The sequence below is a fragment of the Nicrophorus vespilloides genome, unplaced genomic scaffold (assembly GCF_001412225.1).
Source record: "Nicrophorus vespilloides isolate i.1.1-1 unplaced genomic scaffold, Nicve_v1.0, whole genome shotgun sequence".
NCBI classification, from domain to species: domain Eukaryota; kingdom Metazoa; phylum Arthropoda; class Insecta; order Coleoptera; family Silphidae; genus Nicrophorus; species Nicrophorus vespilloides.
The window spans coordinates 334,404-360,687 of record NW_017100097.1 but is presented as its reverse complement, the minus strand read 5'-3'; the positions used below and the strand labels follow the sequence as shown (position 1 = coordinate 360,687).

Below are 26,284 nucleotides of genomic sequence, written 5' to 3'. Positions count from 1 at the left end.
TGTACTTTATTGAGCTTATTTATTATACAACATCATAATCAGATTCCCATTTAAAAATATTGACAATTTTTCAAATTGTGTAACTAATTGGCCGGTCTACCTAAATTACACAAGTTGTATATTTTGCTCAAAAAAGAATATTTTGAGAAGCAAATACTAAAAATAAAATATTGTATGCATAATCTCATAAGAGATTATAGAGATGTAATAATGTTGTATTTGAGATATTGTGTACCAAAGTTCTAAAAGGATACTTTTGTTGATAACATATTTTTTCATTAAAATGAAGCTGTAATCAGCTGTAATTATCTTTTGTTTAATCTGTCAGTCACACCTGATTTGATATATTTTTATATACATAAAGGGAAAACATATATTATTCATTTAAAATAATAATACAACAAAAAATGGGTAGCGCTCAATTGTTGGATTGTTGTTTGTCTCACAACTGATATATAGCAGAGGTGTTAGTTCTAGCAGCTTACTGGGCCATATATTTCGTATATAATCGAAGAGGAATCCCACTTCTAACAGTTTGTAGTCAGAATCAACAATTTCCTCCAGAACTTTTTTTTAAAACACAATAACACATTATTGTAATGATAACTTTAAAGTTATTTGTATTATTTCCTCTTCATTACTCATTTCCATCCAGCTTTTTTTCCATTCTTCTACCACAGTTTGTTTCATAACAATTTATTTTGTTTTTAAATTATAATACACCAACAATTCACTGCTGGGGATAATTGGCTCCGCCAGTATACCACACTAATGGAGGAACTAAATAAAACATATAGCACAAAAAAGACTAGCTAAATGGAATGGAACGGCTAAAAAATCCGGACTGTTTGAAGTCACACTACGCCAGCAATTGAAGTAGCAAACATATTACTTTTTTCCATTATATCAAGACGTTGATTTTAATACTAGATTTTTGTATCTTATTGCTTATTGTTTTATTGGTTTGTTGTTTACTTGTTGGGTATATGTTGTTATAATGCCTGTCGGCATGGAATATATTGTTATTGTTGAGCTTAATAATTCTTAATTCTTGCGTTAGTCGTGAATTTTTATCTTCCATGCTGTAGCTATTTAATTATTGAACAAATGCCACTACTGCCACCACTGATGTCTCCTGCGTCGGTTCTGATGTTTTGCGTCTTTTACCTTTGTGGTCAATGGATGAGGTGTCATATTCATCCATTTTTTCTTTAATCCCATAAGATCACCGATGTATATTATTTTTACTTATTCGCGGGGACTAATAGCCGACTGGTTAAGTTGCCATTCCCACGATTTTGTGGACGCCGGTTCGAATCCTGGTCAAGCCAGGCCCTGTGTGAGCAATATGACCATGGTTCATCACAGATGGACAATCAAATGAATGAGCAATAAGCAGAAGATTCACAGACAAAGGAAATAGTGCAATCGCAGAGTTTCAATATACTATTAAAATTAACCTACAAGACGACAGCCAACCAACAAATTAAAATAAAAATCAAATCATCATAATGGTATGTCAAATGCGATCTTAAACTTACTCAATGTTCACATTGATAAAGAGATTGTGAATAAAATTATACGACATAAAAAAAACTTATTCGCTTTGTTTAGCTAAAGTCCTAAGCACCTTGATTTATTCCAAAATAATTACAAATAATAAACTACAAAATAATTTTAATTATGTTTTTAATCTATATTTATAATTTAAAACTCAACAAAAGCGATTATTGATAAAACTGCATTGTCGTTTATACAATTATATAAATCACATTTTCAGTTATAGTTATAATCATTACATAAATCAAAAGTAGCTAAATTATATTGATGAAGCGGCCAGGACAGGTCAAAAATTAATTGTGTTAATTGTATTTTCCTTTAAAGCGTCGGGAAAATAATTTTTACTCAAGCGTAAGAGTGGAAAGGTGGAAACGAGCGTTATGAATTCCCATTCCAAAAAGAAGGACGGGTAAGGGCGGAAAATTACTGTGAAAATTTACTTTCCGAGGCCGCCCGACGTGCAAACTGAATGTATGTTGATGTCATCACAAACCAAAAAAAAGGAAGTAAACCCGAAATGGGATAGGAGTTTCGTAGCGAAAGCTGAACACGTATACATTTATAAATATACAAATAGCACGTCAACGCGAAACGTGCATTATTTCTAATGGGTTTAATCAAAATGCACGCTAGAATAGCGCAATGGTTGGCAATTCAACAAAAACAAACAGAAAAAAAAAACTAGGTCTATGTAAAGCAACGTTGCAGTTTTGGTGGATTCGCCTGGTAAACATATAGTTTTATTGCGTGTAATTCTTTAGAGTATATTTATTTTTCTTATTATTATGTTTTTATTTCAAAAAGTATTTCATAGGTACATAAACATATGTGTTTACTTCCCTTCATTTTTATTCATATCCGTATTCCAGATCTCGAGAATTTCATGTATTGTACGTATCATGACTTCAATTAAAATTGAGTGAGAAAAACATAATCCTTTTACTTTTTATGTCTCTTAATAAAATTATTATTTTTCATTTTTATAACAAAATATAAGAATTATAAGTTGATAACTACTATATCTTAAGACCTCAATAAGTCCGGTTTTAAACAGTTCGGGGTTTTGGCGGAATAGATTATCCGGACTAAGCGAAGTATTGTTGAATAATTAAACTTGTTTGTGGCAATTACTATTAATGCTATGTAGATTCTTTACGTTATATTGATAGAATGACACACATATATTTTTGATAAAGTATATCCTTTTTTCACATTTTTAATAGTTTAAGATATAATAAAATTACTCAATAAATTTTTTGTTCATGATCATCTAATTGGGAATACAATACTGAGCGCCCTGAAGTTGGCTAGGAAAGCTAGCTCACAAGTTTTAAGTACCGTAGAGGAAGGAGTAGTTTAACTCTTTGAGCGACCAGAAATTCCTAAATTTATATACAACTGAATCAGACGTATTGGTATTTCCTAACAAATTGAAGGATAATTCCTCTTTTCTAAAAATTTCCTAGAAAATTATGATAATGCTGCACTAGGCATGTTCGAAAGGTGGGACAATGAGTGTCATCTTGAAACCCCAACGATTTCTTCTAATTCACCCGTACAACACATTTGTTATTATTTTCATAATAATTATATAATTGTATAAGGATAAGAAATTCTTAACATTTTTTAAACTATATTTATTTTTCTTAAGTATCATTTAATTTAATCTGAGTTTGTCTATGGTAATGGTCACCCATCCAACTTACTTTAAGTATAAAATCTCATCTTCCTATTTATTCTTAGAAAATACGTTGAAAATATAACATTTTTGCTTTCAGAAAGAAAATATGACTATAACCATAACAACCAATATGTATGAAAGGTTATATGAAATTTTTTCCCATCACTTGGAGGCTTTTTTTTATTTGGAATGTTCGTGTCGGTAAAGATCAAAGCAAAAGCTTCTACATACGCTGATGTTCTACATTTTTTATTTCCTGTGCCGTTATAAACTCTGTTTTATGTAAACTTTTTTTGTACGTATTCAAATGAATTTAATCCTTTAAGGATGCCATGGATCATCATTCAATGTGGAAGTGAGTCCCATTTTATAAATTCGCTCCGTATACGTCAACAGTGTTCCTTTGCTTTTACATATATTTATTTTTTACATTTTAAATACTAATATATAAAAACTTGTAATATTTTTAAAATTTAATTTCAATTTATATTGCATTTTACTTTAAAATATATCCACTGATTATATCACAAAATCACTATAAAACTAATTATTATTTTAGTATTGTTTCTATAATAGAATTATATGCAATTGTCTCTATTCTTGTTCATGATTATTTTCAGCCTTTCTGAGCTTAATGACTTACACAGTATTTTGTGTAAGTTATACGTTAGCTAAATTTAATAACTAAATGATTAAATACAACATCGCTCAAACATTGCTGTTTCAATGAATGTACTGTTTCAATGATAATATCTTCAGTGTATTGAAGATATTATAATTTATTTCTCATTTAACAATTAAAGTTCAAAATTGTTGCATGAATATTTCCTTGTATTTTCATTTCCAGCATTACACACTTGATTTAAAAAAATAAACATTTCCATCTTTCCATTCAGCTTTACATATTTTTTATTTAATGTAATATTTTTCATATTCTTCCTGTTATGTATGTTTTTTTTTCTGATGTCTGTTTTTGTTCTTTATTTTTAACATTTGCAATATTATTCTTATTAATTATCACAGTTTGTAAAGGGTAGCGTCTAAAAGACTGAAAGTTTTGAAAAAGTCATTACTTGTTTATTGCACTGTTTTCTGCAGTATTAGGCCTAAAAAAATTATAAATCCAGCGGTCGAAGATAATCAGGCAGTACGGTTCCCACAGGTGAACAAATATTTTTTTCTCACCTGAATTGACGGCACCAGAGCTATTTTTGTAGGGCTACTTAAAAGCATGAGATTACGTAAATAAAGCTTAAACAATTCAATAACTCAAGAAGTACAATCGAGATGAAATCCAACGTTTACGATCTGAAAACTTGTCATGGATATAATTCTGTGAAAAGAACCTGTATTTATGAACAGTAAAATGGTGGTTATTTGATGAATTATCACACACAATACCAAAAAAAAACCATTAGTTATATTTTCATATAAAATAATGAAAAATTAAAAACATGTGTTTGTAAAATTTATTTCTATTTTATATAATTCAATCGTTTAGAAGTAAACTTTTATAACATATTTTGTATGAGAATTTTCAGCTTTACTATATGTATTATCGTTCAAAATCCCAACTATATCAAAATCCCGGTAACCATAATCCCGACTATATCGAAAATGTCTACAATAACATTTTTAAATTATTCCGGAGCGTTTTTTTTTGTAAAACCTTAATAACAGAAGGCTGAAAGAGGCTAAAACCCATAGCAGTCTACATTTAATACCACACCCTATATAATTGTATTACAAATATGTAAATAAAAATTTAATAAGAAGAAGTAAATGTTAAGTTATTTCCTTCACGAAGCGTTTAATTCTCTATATAACAGGGGTGGCCAAACTGTGGATCGCGACTCGCATGCGGCTCTTCAAAACACAAATATTATATATATTTTATATTATAATTGAGATTTTTTTAAAATTATACCAAAAAGTTTAGGTGCGGCTCTTACTGCAAAATGTCTGGCCACCTCATCTGGAACCTCCAAAACCCATAGAGGTGAAATATTATGCCCCAACGAAGCCGAAACGTGTCTCCAGGTTAAATTCATCTTCATCCGTTGTTATAAATACGAATAACAATAACTTAATCAAGGTTGAAAAAGTCAAAACTAAACCAAATATGAAGCAGATTTACAAGGCATTGAAAGATAGGGGATGTAGCAGTTCTATTATTTATTAATTTAGTTTATCTGTACATTATACGAGTACAAATAATTTAATGAAATTCCAGATCTTGAGATCCTTACAATAATGAATTATCTTTTCTAATTTACTTGTATGTAAATGTTTTGTTCATTGCATTTTGAATCTGTACGACACATTGCCATGAAAATCAAATTTGGCCATTAATTTCGACGACAAAAAAAATGGATTGCAAAATTTTCTTACCTAGCAGACATCTTCTTCGATCTAAACCAACTAAATTAATCTATGCAAAGAAATCAACACATGTTTTCCAAGCGAGGAGATATAATCTTTTCTAAAATGTTCCCAAATTACTTTCAAAATATTATAAATAATTGTGAATTTCATAAATGTAGAAATTATTTAATACTGTCATCTCCAACAATTAATAGAAAAATTTGAGAAATAATTAACTTGATTCTATAATAACTGGGATAATACAATTTAAACCAAACCAAGATGACACTCTGCTTGGATTTGAATTCAATTTTCAAGAAAAAAAGTGTGGTACAATATTGAATACATATTCAGAAGGAATATCCGCACCTGTTCACCAATGCCATACAACATTTATTACCTTTAGCTTCCACATATATGTGGGAAAAGAGATTTTCCACATTGGTCAATATTGAGTAACGCAGATGAAGTGCAAATATACAAATTAGTGGAGTGTGTTCAACCACAGAAGTTCCAATAAGTTCTGATTTTTTATTTATGAATTATTATTGTTACATTTGAAAGGTTTTTGTTACTATAATATGTAAATAAATACACTGTTTTGTTACATTACTATTAGTCTTATTATTATTGTTGGGAATTGTTTTTTTTTTGTATTGTTACAATAAATATTATTTTTATTATTAAATCCACTATTTTAAAATGATTATTTTTAATTATTATGTTATTTAATGGTTGTTGGTGCTGTTAGTTGTGCTGTGCGCGAAAATATTTTAAAATTTAAAGGCCGCGACTACTAAATGGTTAAGATATGCACAATGTTGATATTAATTTACAAGTTAGTATACACTGAAATCACCGGCTATGACCCTTCTTATATAATAGTGTTCGCCTTTGAAACTAGCCGCTGTTATGTGGCATTCTCTATTTTTTTCTTCATGTCTTTTCAAAGAAGACAAAATCAATTTGTGTTCACGGAACTGGGGTCGGCGCTCTGCAATATTCAGTGCAAATAAATATTTGATCAATACGGGGTTTATTCAATGACACCTTAAGTCCATACAAAAGCGACGTCACCGCAAACATTATTTATTCATTTCCGTGTTCCGGGTCGAACGCAGACAGAGAACAGCCCGCGTATTCCGATTCGTTCCACCCCGTAATAAATGGTGCTGCCATTAATATTATAATTATCCTTTCTTTACGCGAACGTCGTCTAAAAACGCAGACAGACGTTGAATTATGCAAAACCGTCTGATTTCCATACCATCAAGGAAATTTAATTATCAAGAAAGGCGGTACGTGCGTAAAATTCCGTGCTGCCTTGATTAAGCGAGTTTATGCCGAAACGAAAATCGTTGGAAATATTAAAATAGTGCTTTGCCAAGTCGCGCCGCCTCCAATGGGTTGGAAAAAAAAACGAGGATATAAGCACAAAAGGAATGGCGAGGAGAAAAAAATCGCATTTCTGTCACGGAAATGAATGTGGATTTTCCTCCCGAATAGTTTATTCGCTTTAATCTGAAACGTGCGCCTTGCGCGGACGTAAATAAGACTGCAATCTTTGCTTTTGAAATATACAGCTGCGTTCAGACTTTTCTATACATTCCATTTCGTTCTCTTTTTTTATTTGTTTGCAAAATCTGTTTGATATTACTATTTGAAAACATTGCTTTACACAAGGTTTATTTAAAATAAAACAATTATAATTTACTTTTATATTAAAAATGCTATTTCGCACGAAATCTCTGTATTTCACAAGATTAAAATTTATTCAATGGCATTTAGAAGCAAATAAATAAATGGAGCATTGCAAAAATATCCACAAAAAAAATGCAGATGCAAATGCAGTGAATCATAAATATTTTCACCAAACAAAAAAATAAATTCATAAAAACATACAAAATTACCACTTAACTTTCCTAAGTATTGTATTGAAAATGAACGAAACGTATTTATATAATCATAATAATTGTTCAAAAATGACAGATGTAAAAAAATGCCCAGAGTGTTTTTTCCTAATTAAATACTTGTTGAATTTCTTTAAAAAAAAAATGATATTTTGTAGGTGGAGAAACTTGAATTTAATTTATATTTCTTATATTATATTTATAGTATGATTATAAAACATGTACAAATAATGTAATAAGCTTTTAATAATCTGTTTAAAACGATTATAAAGTATACACTGTTAATCACATACAACAATATGCAAATTATTTATATATAGAATTATTTATATAATATTGGGTTGGTAACTAAGTGATTGCAAATTTTGTCAATAGGTGGTTTTCTTTTGTTTTGTCAACATGTTCAAAGCACCTATTGTTTTTCTTATTTGTTTAGACTTCCACTTTTAATTTAGTAAAAAAAATGTATCAATAGTTATTACATTTACATCTGTTTTTAACCAAATTTAAAAATAGAAGAACATGATACGCATTTCAGAGATATTTTATTGCATTAATTTCGATATGGTATGAACGTATCACAAGCACACAAGAATAAAATAGATTAAAATAAACAAAATATTTATTTTTCAATATAGACATCATAATTATTTAATAAAAAAACGGCAAAAAAGCAACAAAACAGATAGTACATCTTACAAAAATATTATATTTCATTAAAGAAATTATCAATTTTTGTTTGGATAGATAATTTTTTTATCACTATATATCTTTGTAACAAGTTAGAGCTTTTAGAATTTTGTTCGTAAGTCCGGGAGTTCGTAAGTCGGGGGATAATGTATTTCAAAAATAATAATTTGCATGGGAAGATAATTTCTAGACTTTTAAAAAATATTTATTACGAGTAGTATTTCAATAGAGGATCATACGCATCTGTGATTAATGGGATAATTGCAGTTTATAGTAGACTTTGGGGGCGAATGTGATAGTCCACATCTGGTGGATGCGCCTCTCCTAATCCTGCCTGTACCTGCCGCAGCCGAACATATTTCAATTAATTAGTGCAGGAATCTGGAGGCCTCGAACTTGGGGAATAAATTTTGTAAGGTGCGAAGCAACCGCGAGCCGGACCTGGATTAGCTCTATCGAGAGAATAATGGAGATGTATGGGGGTTGCGGTGAGATAGAGATGGCGCGACGAGCGCGTTGTTGGTTCGGGCGGACCGGGGCCCGCCTCGGGGGCGCACTTTACCAAATACAACGAGCCATTTGTAAAGGGAGCGGCGGCGGCGACCCATAATTAAACGCAAATTTGCCGGTTTGCATGCGTTCGCTTCCCGTTTGTTTTCGCGGCTCTCCGCGGATCCATTCGACCAAACCGCACATTAAATTACCAAAAATCACACCGTTTTGTATGCATTTGTTTTCCGCCATTCCATTCATGTCAAGTGTCTGCTTTTTGTTTTGACTTTGCAACTTTTTTTACTGAATTTATATTAAAAAAAAGTATACGTGAATATACAATTCTCGCATAGGATTGATATTGTTAAAAATTGTTGTATATTTTCATTCATATTTCCGACTACACATTTTTAGAATTAGAAGAAAACTGCATGAATCATAGAGAATTTAAAGCATTTTAATTGATAAAATAAACGTTATATCGAATTAGCGTTAACCAGTATAAATAAGACTTGTTATTTTGTAATATATTAAATATAACTAGTGATTTCACTATATTTGAAATAAAATAATATTTTTAATTCGTTGTAAAGTACAAATTTTGCAATTAAGTAAAATTTATTACTTTTAGTTTTGTGTGTTAATTGAACCTTGTAAGCACGCAGATTCATTTTTCGATTACTTTAAATGCTACTTGCAACGTCCAATTGTTGTTATACACCGTGTTCGAGTGAATATCCACTATAAGGATTCATGAATAACCAGAATTTTCTAGTTTCATCTTTTTTTAAATTTTAGGAAGTTTCCTAAATAAAACATAGCTATTTTAAATTGAGTTTGGAGATGCTCGTATATATGTTTATTTATATAGATCATGGCTTGTTACAATACAGATTGATACAAGAGATAATACAGAGAAACTTACATGTTATTAAGACACAAGAGTAGCGGAAGCGAAGACAGGAAGTAAGAGAAGAGTTAAGAGAGCGGGTACAGATTTGTCGCCGCTTATATACCCTAACCAGGTAGAGCCTTCCCGGAATACCAGCTGCGAGCTGAAGTGGGGCGCACCGTACCGGGCTTGTAGGTGACGTAATATTAGCGGGCTGGAGTGAGCACCACATGAGTTTTATCAATAAACGCATTAATATTTCCTATATTATGTGAATAATTATTTATTTAAAATTATGTATTATTAAAAACTCACTTCATTTTTTAAGTACTTCATCAGTTATCCTTTAACAATACTTAAATATTTGTATCATATAATTCATAGGAATGTTATTAATAAATAAATAATACAGAAGTCTGATATCACAGACAAAATTTTATTTTAGTGTTTTGGAGAAGTTCGGTTATATGGGTTGGAGAGGAATGTTCGTAGATTTACTTCTACAATGGCGGTGTTCAAAAGTATGTTTATTCGGATAAATAACGGTACACACAGAGAGAGAGATACAGGATACAAAAGGGTACTTACAAGACTTAACACCGAGAACCTTACTGGCTAACGCGTCGCGACACAAGAGAACGATTATGGATATCCGGCCGCTTATATACCCTCAGCGGGTATCATCCTTATCTGCCCTTCCAGGTATATCCGCTACGGGCTGGAGTAGGGCGTACCGTACCGGGCGTGACGTCATATCCGGGCTGAAGTAAGCGCCACAATTTAAATGATACAATGCAAGTTTTTATAGATAATAAATTATATTTTAACCATAATCAATATAAACATGATTTGAAACACAGGCAATAAAGCTGCCATTGAAAACAGAAGACTTATGGACAACTTTTGGTCAACATTCGACTTTATTCATCAACATAGTCTCCTTCAAAAGTGATACATTCATTACAACGCTTGTCTAACAATTCGATACCTTTCTTGTAGAACGATTTAATCTTTAACCTCAAAATACGCTTCAATTTCGGCAATCACTTCTTCATTGAAGCCAAATCTCTTTTCCTTGAGCAGATCTGGACAATACGGTGGATGGTGAAGCAATTCAAAGTGCAATTCGTGCATTTTTGTCATCGTTTTGATCGACTTGTGACACGGTGCATTGTCTTCACTTGTGGTCGTTTTTCGCAATTTCTTCCTTCGAACGCACTAATAAAGCCATATAATGTTAAAGGATATAAATGGGAGAGTTGTGGTTTTTGGTATTTGAATGGAAATATTGTTGAGGGTGCGAAATGAAGATCATTCGGATATAGAGAGGTTTTAAAATGGATGGAAATTTCGGAACTATGGAAGGTCAATAATCGAAAATTTAGTTTTAATTTTGGACTTGAGGATTCCCAAGTAATTAACAGAGGGCGATGGGTATATGTGATTGTTTCCGAAGATAACATGAGAAGACGATAAGACTAATATTCTAAATTCATAATTTTAAATATTGATTCTACATTATTTTATAAATTCATTAGAAAAATGATTTATATATAGCAATACATTTCTGGGAACGCTCATATTTTATTTATAATTCATAAAACCGCAATCATAAAACAGCTTTTAAGCAAAGACAACAATAATAATATTATGAAATAATAAAAATGTTCAATTGAAAATGAAGCCATCCATGATAAGCAAATATTTAATCTGTTAAAGCTGCTTTTTACGTCCGAAACTAAAGTGATTGCGTTTAATGGCTTATGAAACTGTCGACAGTTATATTATAGAAAAACATATCAGCGTATTTATTTCAGTTATTTCGTGCATTTGTGTTTTATGTGAGTGTGCATGTATGTATACGCGGATATATAAATGGGGAAGCCAATTTTCTAAGAGACTGCCTCTGCAGATAATAAAAACGCAGTAAAACTTTTAATTTATATAAAAGCCCAGAAATGTTAAAAACCGAATGGATTTCATTCCTCTTCTTTGATGTGTTTAACATTGGTATTTCCAACGATCGGATTATTTTCAAATACATGAATGATTTTTTTTAAAGGAATTCCTTTACTAAAAAATTGCAATTCATAAAGAAAAACATAATCAAATGGGAACAATTCAATAATGGATTAATCGTAAACTCCATTGATGATACTAATACTATTACGAATGATTATTTTCCTGTATATCAGATCCTTGTATTCTTATCATACTTTCAACTTATTACGGTGTTATTAGAAAATAGGTTTTATTATTTATATATTAATTCTTAAATATTTACTTGATCTTATATAGTTATAGAAATTATACAAAATTTACAAAAGTTTTTTGCTTCTTTAATTATACTAAATATTTAGGCAATGCAATAATTGTTTTAAAATTGAGTTATCCAGATATTTCGTACCAATATTTTAGGAAAGTTTATATATCTTTGTATATTTATTTAATTATGTATGTAAATAACGATCTACAATATTTCATCTTTCATACAACTTAAAAATTCCATCATCTCAAAATTTCTAATCTACTTTAGCGAAAAACTTTTCTGTTTTCTGTTGATTTCAACCGTAATTTTTTTTCAAACATAATAAGCCAACTGTGGTTTATACAAAAATCGACTTAAAAAAACCGTTTTTCAATCTCTGTTTGTCTACAAAACCGGTTTAATCAGATCTTCTAATTCTCACATGTATATAGACAATGATTTACAACTTTTCATGTTTCATCCCAAAATTTCTAATGTTTATCGGCGAAAAACCTGTCTGTTAATTTCAACCGTAAAAATATATTAAAAATAATAAGCCAACTAGGGTTTATACAAAAACCGACTATAAAAAAACGGTTTAAACCGGTTTTTTCAAATTTTCTCAAAAGAAATGAGGAGGGAAGATTTTTACAAGGTTTTTTTTCTATTATATATATACAAAATTAAATTAATATAAAAGCTGAGAAAACAAAACTTATTACCTCATAAAATATAATTTTCAACAGGAAATAATTCTTAAAGATGAATTTGCTCAAACAGGTTCTTGTTTTCGATATAAAATTTCCAGAAATAGAAAAACACTCACATTTGCTACCGAAATCTCAATTAATAAACGTATTTGTTCTTAAACTTTAAGGAGCTGTACAATTTTAAAAACTTAAAATTAAGACTTAATTCCTTTCCGATTCTTTGTCTGTTTGATTTATCAATATTCCCGTTTTATGTCACAGATGATTTTGTGTCAAATTTTTGATGTTTTTTAATGAAATAATTAATTCATTTTTATATTTAAAGTCTGAGTTCAAAAACCGGTTTATTATAAATTTCTTAAAAAAAAAAGTTTCAAAACTGAGTTTTAAAAACCGACAAACCCTAAAGCCAACATGTAATAGCACTTGATGTTTGAATAAAAAAAGTTGATCGAGTTGTAGCCTGATGTCCAAACATAAAACGAAATCTTTGTCTGAATTTTCAATATCTCTCAAAGAGAATATAAATATTTTAAACTTAATTTAACCTTGTTTTAACTAAATTTGATAATTTTAAATGTACAATTGTATACGTTTCTATTAGTGGAATGTAAATATTGGCGTTTCTTGTTGGTCTACGTTTCTTGTACTAAATAAAGGACACGTATGTTGCCACATTGAGTCTGGCCGGAAGCAATACAAATATCCAACAAGAGCGAGATACGTAAGGTAGAAATCCTCGAGATGGTGAATCTCTCCAAGTGATAAAATCGATAAAATTCATAGAAAAGTTACAAAATGAATAAAAAAAATACTCTATTTTAACATAACATGCATGTTATTGTGTTGCATACAGGTATTGCTATATACCTCGCATAATACGGGTAATTGGTTTCGTCAATTACTGAAAATTAAAACCGCATAAGTATAAAAAGTGACTTCACTGTACAAAAGAAAAATTATACGATTTTTCATTAGTAAAAAAATATGTTGTGTACTCATTTTCTTTAGAATCTATTTTAGTTATTTAAAAGTTAGTTTATTAGACAAGAATTGATGTAAAAACAATTCAAAATGCTCCAATTAAACTTCCTAACATTTATTTAAGTAAATATTTTACTTTTCATAATAAAAATAATATTATTAACGTTTAAAATGCTGTAAGGTTCAGTTTGTTTATATAAATTTTGATATAAAATAATATAAAAATATATTTCAAAATAATACTAATTATTAATTATATTGTATTAATGTTGCAATAAATATTGTTATTATTTCAAACTAATGTAGTAACTGTAAATAATAGATCTTAAATAAGCTTTATACTAATTGAAATAAAACTATTTTCACCAAATTAAACTTGAAATTACTCTAAGCGTAGTTTTATTAAACTACGGTCCCAAATAGAAGTATTCCCTCCTGAATTTCCTTTTGTGCTTGTTTCTTTTTTTGCGAAACAAGCATACACACGTTCACTTTCGTTTGTTTCTGCGTGTCACTGCGTTCACTGTGCCTTTTTGACTAAGCGTAAAGCATTTGGAGATATTATTTTACGGCCCCCGCATTTCCCAATTTTCGCCGTTCACCCTTTTCGTTTAAAACGCTCCGAAAACGAACAATTCAAAGGGAACAAACAGAGAAAAGGTCTACAGCAGCAAGGGAAACAAAAACGGACGTAACCTATTGTCGTTTGTTTTCATTTTCGTGCTGCGTGTGTATTTACAGTTGACTCATTCGTATTATTATATAATAGCTTAGTGTCTGATTTGACTGTTTTAACAAAGTTTATCAAATATTAAATGTTAATTGTACAAATTTATATTACAAGTGAAATTTGATAAATTAAATACAAACAAAAACGTAGATAAATTTAATCAATCAACGTGAGCTCTGGACTTCAAACCAAATAAAAGTTACAAAAAAGTACAAAGATACATCAATGTACATAAATCTGTAATAAAAATTCACTAGTGCGCAAAAGGGGTTATAAGAGAAATGGTCCATTAGTGATATAGAATGTATGGTCCCAAATAAAAAGAAAAGAAACAAAAAGAAAAAGGCCGATTCACATAAAATATTTAAAAGAAACCAAAATGCAAACAGAACTTTTCAAACAATGAATAAACTAGAGAAGACAAGACAAATCTTTCATGAAATAGAACAAGAAATAAGACAAGTTCAAAAGAAGCGCAAAGTCAACCAATATTACATTAATATATAACAAAACAAACCAACAACCAAGCAATCAACTCTAATAAAAACATTTTAACAACAAAATATAAAAATTCAACAAGGACAACAACCACATGAAAATGAACAACTTGAAAAGAGTCAATATAAAACAAATAAAACAAATATAATGAAAAAATAAATTATCTTCCATTACTAATTAAAAAAAAAATTAAATATTCAAGACGAACTATGGTAGAAGCTTGGGAAAAGCTGTATGGTGATGGAAATGATTTGTTAAAACAAAAATGTGTTCATTTCAAAAAGGGGCTGCGTGAGAGGCAAGGGTTTGACCTTGTGGAAAACACAACCGTTTCTTTATCTAAGTTTTATGATCCTGCCCAAATATTTAGGGGCTGCAGAAGGCTGTTAAGTGGTGATGCAATAGACGCAACTATACGATTTAATGTGTAACCGTTGTTCGGAATATTCCACAAGTTATTCTAAATAATCACGTACAAGTATCCGTTTGCATATTTGATGGATACGTTAAATATGATTTGTAATAATTAAGAGGAAAGTCATGGCCGTAACAAATATACATATTAGTTATACAATAGATGACAATAAATTGGTCGGCCACGACAACATATTAAAGAAATATACACATTATAGAAAGATATTGAATTTACATAAAACATGAGTTTATGTTTTGGATGAAATCCTAGAAGATGGGATCATCAGATTCAATAATTTGCACCAATTTGGCTGGAGCGGATGGGACTTTTGTTTTTGGTTTTGGCCTGAGAAATTTAACGGTAGGAAGTTTAAATAAAGAAATGGTGTGGTGATTATGACTTTGCATTCTCAGAGCGAGTTTTCCTTGTAATGGTTTGATGAATTCTGTTATGCTGACGGATATTTGTAATGAAGTTTTAGGATTTTTCTAATTATTCTCCTTTCAAATTACAGTAGTCTTGTTGATAAATGGGGTGGAAAGAGAGTGATAATTGCAATGGGGTATGTGATGACAGGACGAATGTAAATTTTGTAAATATGAAGTAAGTTTTCCGTAGAACACCCTAACAGTTTGGACCTAAAGTAGGATTTACTGTTTTGAGGATGTTTTTAATTAGTGGATTTAGATTGAGGTTTCTGTGAAACAGAATGCCAAGATATTTGGTGGTGTCGGATTCTTAGATGTCGACATTCCAGAGATTGATCCTCAGTCTGACATCACGGAATTTTTTTATTGCAGAGGGAAAACAATAAGTTGTTATTTGGTGGGGTTTGGTTAGATTTTCCATCTTCTCATCCATTACTCCTGTTGCCGGCAGGCCTTTTGTAGCAACTCGATAGCAGTGGCGGGGATTCGGTGTGTTGACCAAATGGCCGTGTTGTCAGCATACTTTTGGTGAGTGGAGTCATCTTCAGGGGTAGGTGTGTAGGCACAGTAGATGTTAAAGAGTCGGAGAGAGGATTGCGCCCTGAATGCGTCTTATACGTAAGAAGACGTACTTAATACAAACTAATATTCTAAGGGTAGGGGCTAATTTGCCATGTGGGATGTACGTCAAAGGCGCCGCTGTCGGTAAGGTCTAAAGGGTGAACATCTTACAATTGTTATGGGTGGCATTTTAAGAAAGTTACATAAATGGGTCGCAAAAACTAACAAAATATGAGAAACCCGAGCGTTTCTCCAAAAGGGTTTTGATGTTCATGGGAATTGTTCATAAGACTGATACACAATGCACATAGTACTTATTTACATATATATCAATAATTAATAATGAAGTGGTTGGACACAATACATTAAAACTAACATAAATAGAAACAAAGAATTAGAAATACTTGTAATAAACAAAAAGATAATAAACTACAATAATGGAATGCAACTAAACACTTGAAAAAAAAAACAACAGAGGGACCTTATACTGTTATTGTTGGTAGTTAAATTATTAGTTTTATTTATTTTTTAATATTTTATATTAGCCCATTTACAACCAAAGGTTTTTCATTTAAAATTTAGTTTGTTTTGAAATTTTAAACTTGGACTATAATGAATCCGGATTGTTCGAAGCACTATAAAATGTATTGCTGTACTTTATTACTACATTAAATCAACTAGTCAATATTGAGACAATAGTCTAAAATAGTTAAAATAATATTGTGATAAGTGTACCATCAAGGAACTTATCCAATACTTTTCAAGTAATTTTTGGATGTACAAATAACTTTGAAAATGAAAATAGTTTTATTAATCTATCTCAAATTACTAAAATTTACTCATTTACGTAATTACCTAATTATTGACAAGTAAGATTAATATTATATTTCGCACACACAAGTACATAAGTAAGTTATAAAATATAACACATTTATGATTTATTTAATTTTCCAAAAAATGTATCCATCAATGAATTCAAACTATATGAATTTTTAAACTACTAAATTACATACGATTACGAAAAAAGCAGTTCTAAATTAATTGTTTTAATATAAATAATTATATACATCATTATCCTTTTTGTTCCATATAATATGTTTGTATTGTTGTATAATGAAATGCTTGATTTTGAATAAAATGAAACTGTTACCATAAATTTTCTTCGCAATTTTCTCCGTGTCTCTTTACATTTTTTCTCGTTTCTCATATGCTATTCTAAACTTGTCCCAGGCTGCCGTATTTTTTGCACACGTTTTTTTTCCACAGTCTGTCATCATCTTCAGCTATATCCCTTTTTTTAATAAATAATGTTACCGAACTACGAAGAAGTTTGCTAAAGGGCGAAAAAATATATACAAAAAAAACTGTGTATATGATCATCCAATTTTGTTTTGACTCACAGACTGGATGTAAACAACGTATATAAAGTACACTCAAGAAATGCATTGCAATTCATTTATGAATAAGACGTAATATAATAAACGTCACTTTTGTTTTGTTATTTATAACGCAATATACACTATTTGTTGTCTAGTTATATTGAGTTATATAAGTCTATTTATTAGTAGAGTGATTGTTTTTATAACTGTATCTATTACAACAATAATGGAACTACAAGAATATATTATATTTTTCTTATGATTGCAGGACAATTTCGATTTTTCGTTACAATTTTAGTAATATTGGTTTACAGAAATAGATAGCACTATTGTTTTGAAATATTTCTGTCAGTGTTATTATATTTTTGCTTTTGATGTTTGTGAAATATCACTTTTAGCTTACATTAGTGGAAATTTGCGCATACTTTTATTACAAAAAAACATTTTTGCTAAACATTTTTTTGTTTACTTAATGTTTATGGTGAATATCAGTGTTTCTCAAACTATTTTATGTGTGTATAGAAAAACATCTCGTCCCGTCTGTCATTAATATATCTGCGACCCCCAATTTGAGATTAACTGGTGTAGATAATTCAACAGAATACACACAAATGACCAATGTTTAGTTGACCTACTAAAATTGCATCTCAAACTCAATGATTGAATTCTTATTTTGAAACGCATCATTGGTAATAAAAAATGGATCATTGGTACGTGAAAAATTATTGAGAAGTGATGTCTTTGAATGGTAAAACATTTACTAATGACGATCAGCTGAAACTGCAACTGTTTAATTTGATTTTACACTAGAAATCCCAATTACTTTTACAAACCAGTAGAAAATCTAGTTGATATAAACCTATAAATTTTGTAATTTAAATACAAATTGCTACAGATTTTCCGTATATTTTCTAATTTTTGTAAATATAAAACATATACAAAAAAAAATATTGATTCGCTAATAGAAATAATCAACGTAGCTCAAAAGATCGTAGTAAATAGTTTATATTGGCTACTTGTTTCGAAATGATATTTGGGAGATTCACGATTTTAGTAAACAAAATTTGAAAGTATTTGGATGCTTACCAAACTCACTTCATAAGGAAATTGTGGCTTAGGAAACAGCAGCTTCTAACGTATAGTTATAAAAATATTTTAATATCAAAATTAGGTTTGTTTAATTTGGATTAAAAGTACGCAATTACTTAATGAAAGATATTGTAAATTGTTGACAAATTTTAAATATAAAGTAATTTGAAACATAATTAGATTTGTATCTTTAAATCAGAGATTCGAACCGAAATTAAATTCGTTCCGGTTTACGGTTAAGTTCCAAGTAAATGTTTATTGTTCCAGATTCGGTTTCGGTTCGTCTAAAAATTTTCGGTTCAGTTTTGGTTCGGTTCCGGTTGAAATTAAAATTTTAAATAAAAAAAATACATTAAAATTAAAATTGAAAATTTGACTTAATAACAAATTTTGGTTTAATTTTATGTACAAAAATTCTTTTCTTACTGCTGTTTCTGTTACTGTGTGGTTTCCGTTTATTAATAAATAAATACGGTATCGATGATTAAGCGTTCCCACGGAATTAGGCCTGGATGGTTTTATTATGTATTTGTTTTTTTTTGAAAAAAGAATTCGGAGTATTCAAAAAGTCTTCGTGGATGTCTCCTATACATTGTTTGTTTATATACTCTATTAACAATAGGCCGCCGAATTTAGAAAAATTAGTTTTTTCCAATGTCTATATAAATAAACCAAAAGACTAGCACCGGCGCACTACCATCAAAGAGCATAAATGATAGGAGTTTATAAATTAATTTAATGAAAAAAAAATGAACCGAAATTAAAATTTGGTTCCGCTTTAGGTTTTACTTTTCTGTTAAAAAATCCGGTTAATTTCGGTATTAGGTTCGACTCTGCTTTAAATATATTATTTTATTAATTTATAATGATTCTGTTAAATGAATATAAATCGCGTTTTTTTAATTAATTAATATTATATAATGGTATAACAACAAGCACAAATGAGACAAAGCTAATAATTATTCTTATTGTTATAAACCCGGCGCTTCCACCAAATGTTCTGCTCGTTTTCGATGATACGCATTGTTGATCTTGTTTGTTTTTGGAAAAAATAAAAAAGAATGAACAAACAAATTATGGTGCATTCAGTAACACGTCCGGAGCGTATTTATTTTCATGTTCGTATGGGCTTAGATATAATAAAATGTGCTTTTTTCGACGTTCGTATAAATTTTTTGCCTGTTATTGTAACGAAAAAATAAAAAATGATCAGCGAAGGTGCTAATGATGACAAGAATGATAAATCAGTGATGAAAAGCGGCAGAAGAGGGTGGACGAAATCGCGTTTTTATTATTACTCATTACACAATGAAAATATATGGGGCGTAATAACAAAGGGGACATTCGTCTCCATCTTTTTCTCGCGCAAAAAAGAGGAACACTCGAGAAGAGTAAACAGTGTGTTAAATATGCTCCATTAATTCAACTCAAAATCGATGTATAAGTGTGAGCGCGTGCGCGCACTCGCAATAAATGAGTTTGCTCTATTTATTTCGTTCGCGCGAATTTTGAATACAGGATTCCCCTGCAAAGCGCATTCCTCGGGGGTCTAATAGAATCGAGGGGTGTCCCAATTGAATTTCGTATTTGGGTAATTGGGTTACTGGCTACAGGCGGGGCTAGAATAAACTAGACCGGAGTGTCGCTGCAATTATGTCGGGAAAATATTTTCACGCAACTTCGCTTGTTTACTTTGTAATTTGCACGTTCCGCTGCTCTGTTTTCCTATCGCCATGGACTTTATTAATTGTCTTATTTTTCACGACCCTCTTTCCTTTTCAAAACACTTTCTGATCGATCCATAATATTTACATTAATACTACTCTTTTTGCTTTAATACTAGTTGCAAACACATATCTAGTGGAAAGTGTACTAAAGAACCTCCTAAACATTTTTTAATCTTCCTGCATCAATAGAAATATTTAAAAAAGCAAACATATATGAGGTCTAACAAAAGTTCGCTAAGTTGGCATTAATTTATTTGTTTCTGAAAAGCAATAGTTGTTTCTCAATTTGTTAAAATCTAACGATATTTCATGTCAAATTTCAAGAAGATCGGTAAGATTGGATAGCAGAAAATGTAAGATTCGTTATGTAAAGTTGGTAGAAATTCCACCACCAACGCAGCAAAAATTTGTTTTGTCATTCTCTACGGATTTCGACGTCAACTCAAGCCTATTCCAATTTTTCAGGAGTGCCAAAGTGCATATGGAGTGAATGCATCATCCTTTGTGACTATTTACAAGTGGTTTCAAAGATTTTAGACCGGACATTTTACTGTGGAGGACAAAAATAGTGAAGGTTGCCCGAAAACTTTGACTGGTGATACAAATGTAGGTGAAGGAAAAAATTGACAAAGATTCAAGAGTGATACAGGAAATGCTATTTGATGAACTAGGCTTAAATGCCATGGCTTTATCGCAAATATTAAATCATCATTTTGGCTGCAGGAAGAAATCCGCTCGATGCATTTCACTGCATTTCGTTTTGACGAATATTTCTTGAAAAAATTAGAAAATGGAAATTCTAGCATTTTTATTAAAATCGTAATAGGTGATGAATCTTGATTCTATAAGTTTTACCTGGAAACCAAGTAGCAGTCCATGGTATTGAGAGCAAAAAGTGTCAAACGTGGAGAACATATTTTGCTTTATGAATTTCGAAAAGGAGAGAAAGCAACTAAAAAGTAAAGAAATGTGTATAGTGATGAAGCTCTAAAAGAAAGAGTGTACGAATTGGTTTGATAAATTTCGTTTCGTTAGATAAACTATCAAAAAATATTTTTTTAACTCTAAAAGTTAATATTTTTTGTTTTATTATTACGATTTTTTTGCTTAGAAAGTATTTATAATTAATTTACCGGTATTAGAACCCTTATTATTTATATATTACTAATTCCAATTAATGTAAACCATTACAAATCTTTATTATCCATAGATAATTCTGCCCTATTCATTTTATAAAATTTCTTTATTGAAATTAAATTAAGATGATTTAAATATGGTTTCAAAATACTTTTTGGAGATACTGGAGAAGATCCAATCACTCGAGAGAAATTAATATTTAACAGTTTTATTCATTATGTAGAGAAGTAACAGCCAAATGATTGAGATGGGTCCAAAACATTTTTAATGTTTTCTAAATCTTAGGCTTTAGATAATTATAATGGCTTACATTCTGCACGAAAAATTGTATATGAATGTTTTATATACTTCTTTATTTATTATTGATTATAATCTACAACATGCATTTTAATTAGTACAAAGTGATTTTGTCTGGATTACAGCTACATATTGACATCCCTACAAATTTCAAAATTGATGACTGTTTAATTAATTAGCTGAAATTATAATAGTGATATGTTTTCAAATTGAATCGTATTAATGTATTGAATAAATATTTATTTAATAAATTAATTAACATAACATTAATTGAAAAACTAACTGTTGAAGATTTTATAAATTGTAATGCACAAGTTAAATACAAAAAAATGGTTTTCATGTTCAAAAAGGACATTTTCCTAAGATAAATACAAATTGTGATGAAAATATACATTGAAAAGAATATCTTAGTTTAAATTCCTATCCCGTTGTTACGTTATATAAATATATTTTTTTATATAATGTAAATATTATTATTGTTATCAATATAAACAAAAAGTTTATTGATCTTGCATTCTTATGTTATCTAAATTATTTCAATTATTCATTATATATTTAGAAATACTGAAACTACTGGTTTACTTAAGTAGAATCTCACTTAATAACGCGGTACTCTAAGAACGCAGTTTTGATATAACGCGGAGCTGAAATTGCGACAGCCCTCCTATAACGCGGTACTCTTACAGCGCGGTTTTCGTTCAACAGCATCCCATAAGTACCGTCAACCCTTAATTCGTGTTGGAAATCTCTTTTACCTCAAATGGTTCAAGCAAGACAACAAGATGATTCTGCAATTTCGCTCCCAGTTACAGAAATAGTAAACATTTCTTCTCGTTTAAGCGATGAAGAATTTGCAGTAAAACATCAGGATGTAGGAGAACTAGTACTCGGGGAAGAAACTTTAGATGAGGAAGAACTGATGAAATTAATTGATGCATCCACCTCAAATGCATTGGTAAACAAAAATAAGGAAAACGGCTAAATTTGGCTAAAGAATTAAAACTTCATTTCATTCAAACTGATCGTTCAACGATCGTTCAAGGGTTAAGAAATTGCTTAGATCCCTATAGAGAGGTTTTAGTGGAGTTAGAAAAAAAAAGCTACAATCGAAAACCAATGTGAAGATGAACTAAGTGATGAAGACATTTTGCCCATTAAAAGAAGATGAGTTAGGCGACATATATCTGACAGCGAGGATGAGTGTTGAAAGATTACATAATTTTACAAAAGACTTCATTGTTTTTGTTGAAAAATAGTGTTTTAGTTTAGTTCTTGTTTCATTTTTTTATCAATCATTATATGAACTCTTCAATTCAATTCAATAAAAAAAATATAATTTATCTTGTCTTTTGTATTCATTGGTACGAATGATGTGATTTGTACTAATTCCGAGTTTCTTATAGCGCGGTTTCCATACAACGCGGTAGACGGTTTCCATAGAACACGCTACGAATTAGTCTGGTTTGTACGGTTAAAACCGAGTTTCTTATAGCGCAGTTTCCATATAACGCGGTACGCACTCACCGCGTTATAGGAGGATTGACTGTACTTAATTAATTAAGAGAAATAATGTGCTTTACATCAATATTTTTATAGTACTTTACAAGTACTATAAAAATTCTGATTTATTTATTGTTCGATACACGTTTTTACCCACGATTATAAATAACTAGAGCGATAATCCGATCAAGCGAGTTAATTATTCTTGGTATTATAAGTTGTAAGTATTTCTGGCAATCAGACCATAAACAACATTATTCCATAAACATAAAAATATCCTTAATTGTGTTAGTCACCAGTGAGTAATCGTTCATTCAATATGTAATTTATTTAAAAATAAAAATATGATGTAGTAGAGCGTATATATAAGTGATTTGTAAATCACATGAAATTAGTTTAATTTTAGTTATTACTATTTACATATTTTAAATTTCGAATTCGTTAATTTTGGTAAATTTTCTACACTCTAGTATCTACATATTACTTTGAGACTGTTATTAAAATTTTTTAACTTTTTAAAAATAAAAAATAAATGAATATTATAAAGTATATAACTAACATGCGGATTCAGTTAATTGATAAATCAAAGTTATTTACTATATCATTTTATATTTGCCTAACCTATTGGTAAAAATAGAGAAAAGTTACGTAATTTCAGTGAAAGTTGATTTATATTTAGTACTCATGTAAATTATCTTTTGTGTTTTATAACATTTACATAAACAATATCTTTTGCACTGGGTTTCTTTTTTATATTTGTTCGTATTGTAATTTTTTGTGTTATTATTCATATCAAAGCAACTTTCTGCTTCACATATTTATTATTTATATGTGAATGTAGTAGTTTTTTTTGTCGCATATAATTTAAATTAAATTAAGAATCCTCATCGGTATGCATGCAACCAGACGTGCGCGTTCTTCAAATGGTTGATGGCATCCGCCACGGATGGCGACACTTTATTCGAAACTGGAGTCGGTGGAATAGAGGATAAATGAAATTATAATAGATCTTAGATTTATTCGATTATAATTAATAGTAATAATAACAATTAAAGAATTAATAAATAATTAGGGGTAGGAGATGGTGGAGCAAAAACTAAGAGGTTATCAGCGGTGGTTTGTCGGCAAACTGAAGATGGACAGGACGTTCGAGGTTGTTATCCTTGTAGTTGAGGTTGTTGAGTCTGGTGAGGTTAATGAAGGCGTCCGGGGCGAAGGAGGTGATTTTGTTGCGAGAGAGGTCGACGTCGACGAGGTTCACCAAGGAATTGAAGAGTGTGTCTGTAACGTTGCGCAACTTGTTGTTCTGCAGGTAGAGAAATTCCAGTTTCTCGGAGGTAAAGTCGCCTTCGACGGTCTCGATCTGATTAAAGGAGAGATAGAGTTGCGTGAGCACTGGTGCCGCGTCGAAGACTGCCGTCTTGATCCTCGTTATCCTATTGTAGGTGAGGTCCAGGACGTTGAGGTTGCTGAGTCCAAAGAGGCAGTCGTCCTCGAGCACCTCGATGTTGTTGTGGTAGAGGAAGAGCGAGCGCAAGTTGTGCAGACTGGCGAAGACGTGGGCGGATACAGTCTTAAAGTTGTTGTGCGTCAGTTCCAAGGTTTCCAGGCTAGAGAGCCCGTTGAAAGCGTCCGTCTCAATCGTGTTGATGCTGTTATTGTTGAGACTGAGCACCTCCAAGTTCACCAGGCCGTAGAAGGTATTCGAGGCGACCGTCGTGTACGTGTTGTCGATGATCTTGATGTACTTGAGGTTGGGCAGCTGCTGGAAGCTGAACGGGCTGACCTGCAGATCTGGACACTCGGTGAGGTGGTAACTGGTGAGTAGACGGAAAGGAGGCGAATGGAAGCCCGGGGTAATCGTCAGATTGGCGCTGCGTCTGATCACTAGCATTTGCGTTGCCGTCCCTATGGTGTTGCCGATATTCGAGTCCTTGAGGGCGATCCTCTCGCAGGTCAGGATCTGCTTCTTCATCGAAAACGAGCAGTCGTTCAACTGCTGTCCATCGTCACCGGCCGCAGCCAACACCAACGTCACCATCGACAGGCACCAAACGGAAATTATCCTAGACATAGCGGATCGTCGTGCATCCTGCGAAAACCAAATATCCACTGAAACTTTCTCTCCACCCAACCACTCGTCGATCATCATCCTATCCCAACCCAAACCATCTGAACCCAACTTACCATCATAATCTGTTTGTATCAATCTGCTGGTGTTCGCGTGGTCGTTCGCTTGATGGAGGAACCACGCACCACATCTATCCAAAACAAAAGCAATCCAATCCAAACCGATCTGATCCGATTCGATCCAATTCTATCCAATTGGCGCTTCGTTCCGCAGTCGTCGTCGGAGAGCACTGGAAAACGACAGTTGCTGTTAACTTATTACAATAATGTGATGCAGAGCAGTCGGCACACGATTAAAACGTCCATGGACGTGGAACGGACTGAAACCTCATTGTGTCGGAGGGGAAAAAGTTCAATAGGCTATCAAAACCCGTGGATTGGATTTAGTGCCGCGATAATGTAAATAGAGCATTTTGTTTATTTTACTGTCGGCTCTCAAACATTTCGTGGATTCGCGTCATCCAACGTGAATCACTTGCATTCAATGAACCTTTTTTTTTATTTTAAATACTAACTAAACAACAACGACCCGAGCTCACTCTTTCTTCGCACAATCCGCACTTCCTCAATCCGTCGTTTCGTCGCACTTAGATCCGTCAATTATTTGTCACTATCTGACACTCGTACTTCACCTTTGGTTGTACTTAGAGTATATATTGTACTAATGCATTGTAAGTGATTTCCTTTGCTGAATGAATCGCCTGTTGAAGCTGGCGCGACTAAAAAAGAAAGACGGAAAGACTTAAAGGAGAAAGAGGAAGCTACGAAGTCGAAGTCGGAATCGTCGTCGACGATGGCGATGAGTGCGTGCGTGTTATTATTATTATTGTTATATGTTAATGGAACAATGCCCGCACGGCAC

At 31.3% G+C, this 26,284-nt stretch overlaps 1 protein-coding gene across 1 annotated transcript; it reads right to left on the bottom strand.

The window, feature by feature from the left end:
- Positions 1-24,342: 24,342 nt before the first annotated feature.
- LOC108567791 (insulin-like growth factor-binding protein complex acid labile subunit) lies at positions 24,343-25,935 on the bottom strand. The gene is made up of 2 exons (XM_017928466.1): positions 25,480-25,935; positions 24,343-25,384 (listed from the first exon to the last, which is right to left on the bottom strand). Exons 1-2 carry the CDS (start codon positions 25,483-25,485, stop codon positions 24,389-24,391), a joined length of 1,002 nt encoding a protein of 333 aa, XP_017783955.1. The 5' UTR covers positions 25,486-25,935; the 3' UTR covers positions 24,343-24,388.
- Positions 25,936-26,284: the final 349 nt, after the last annotated feature.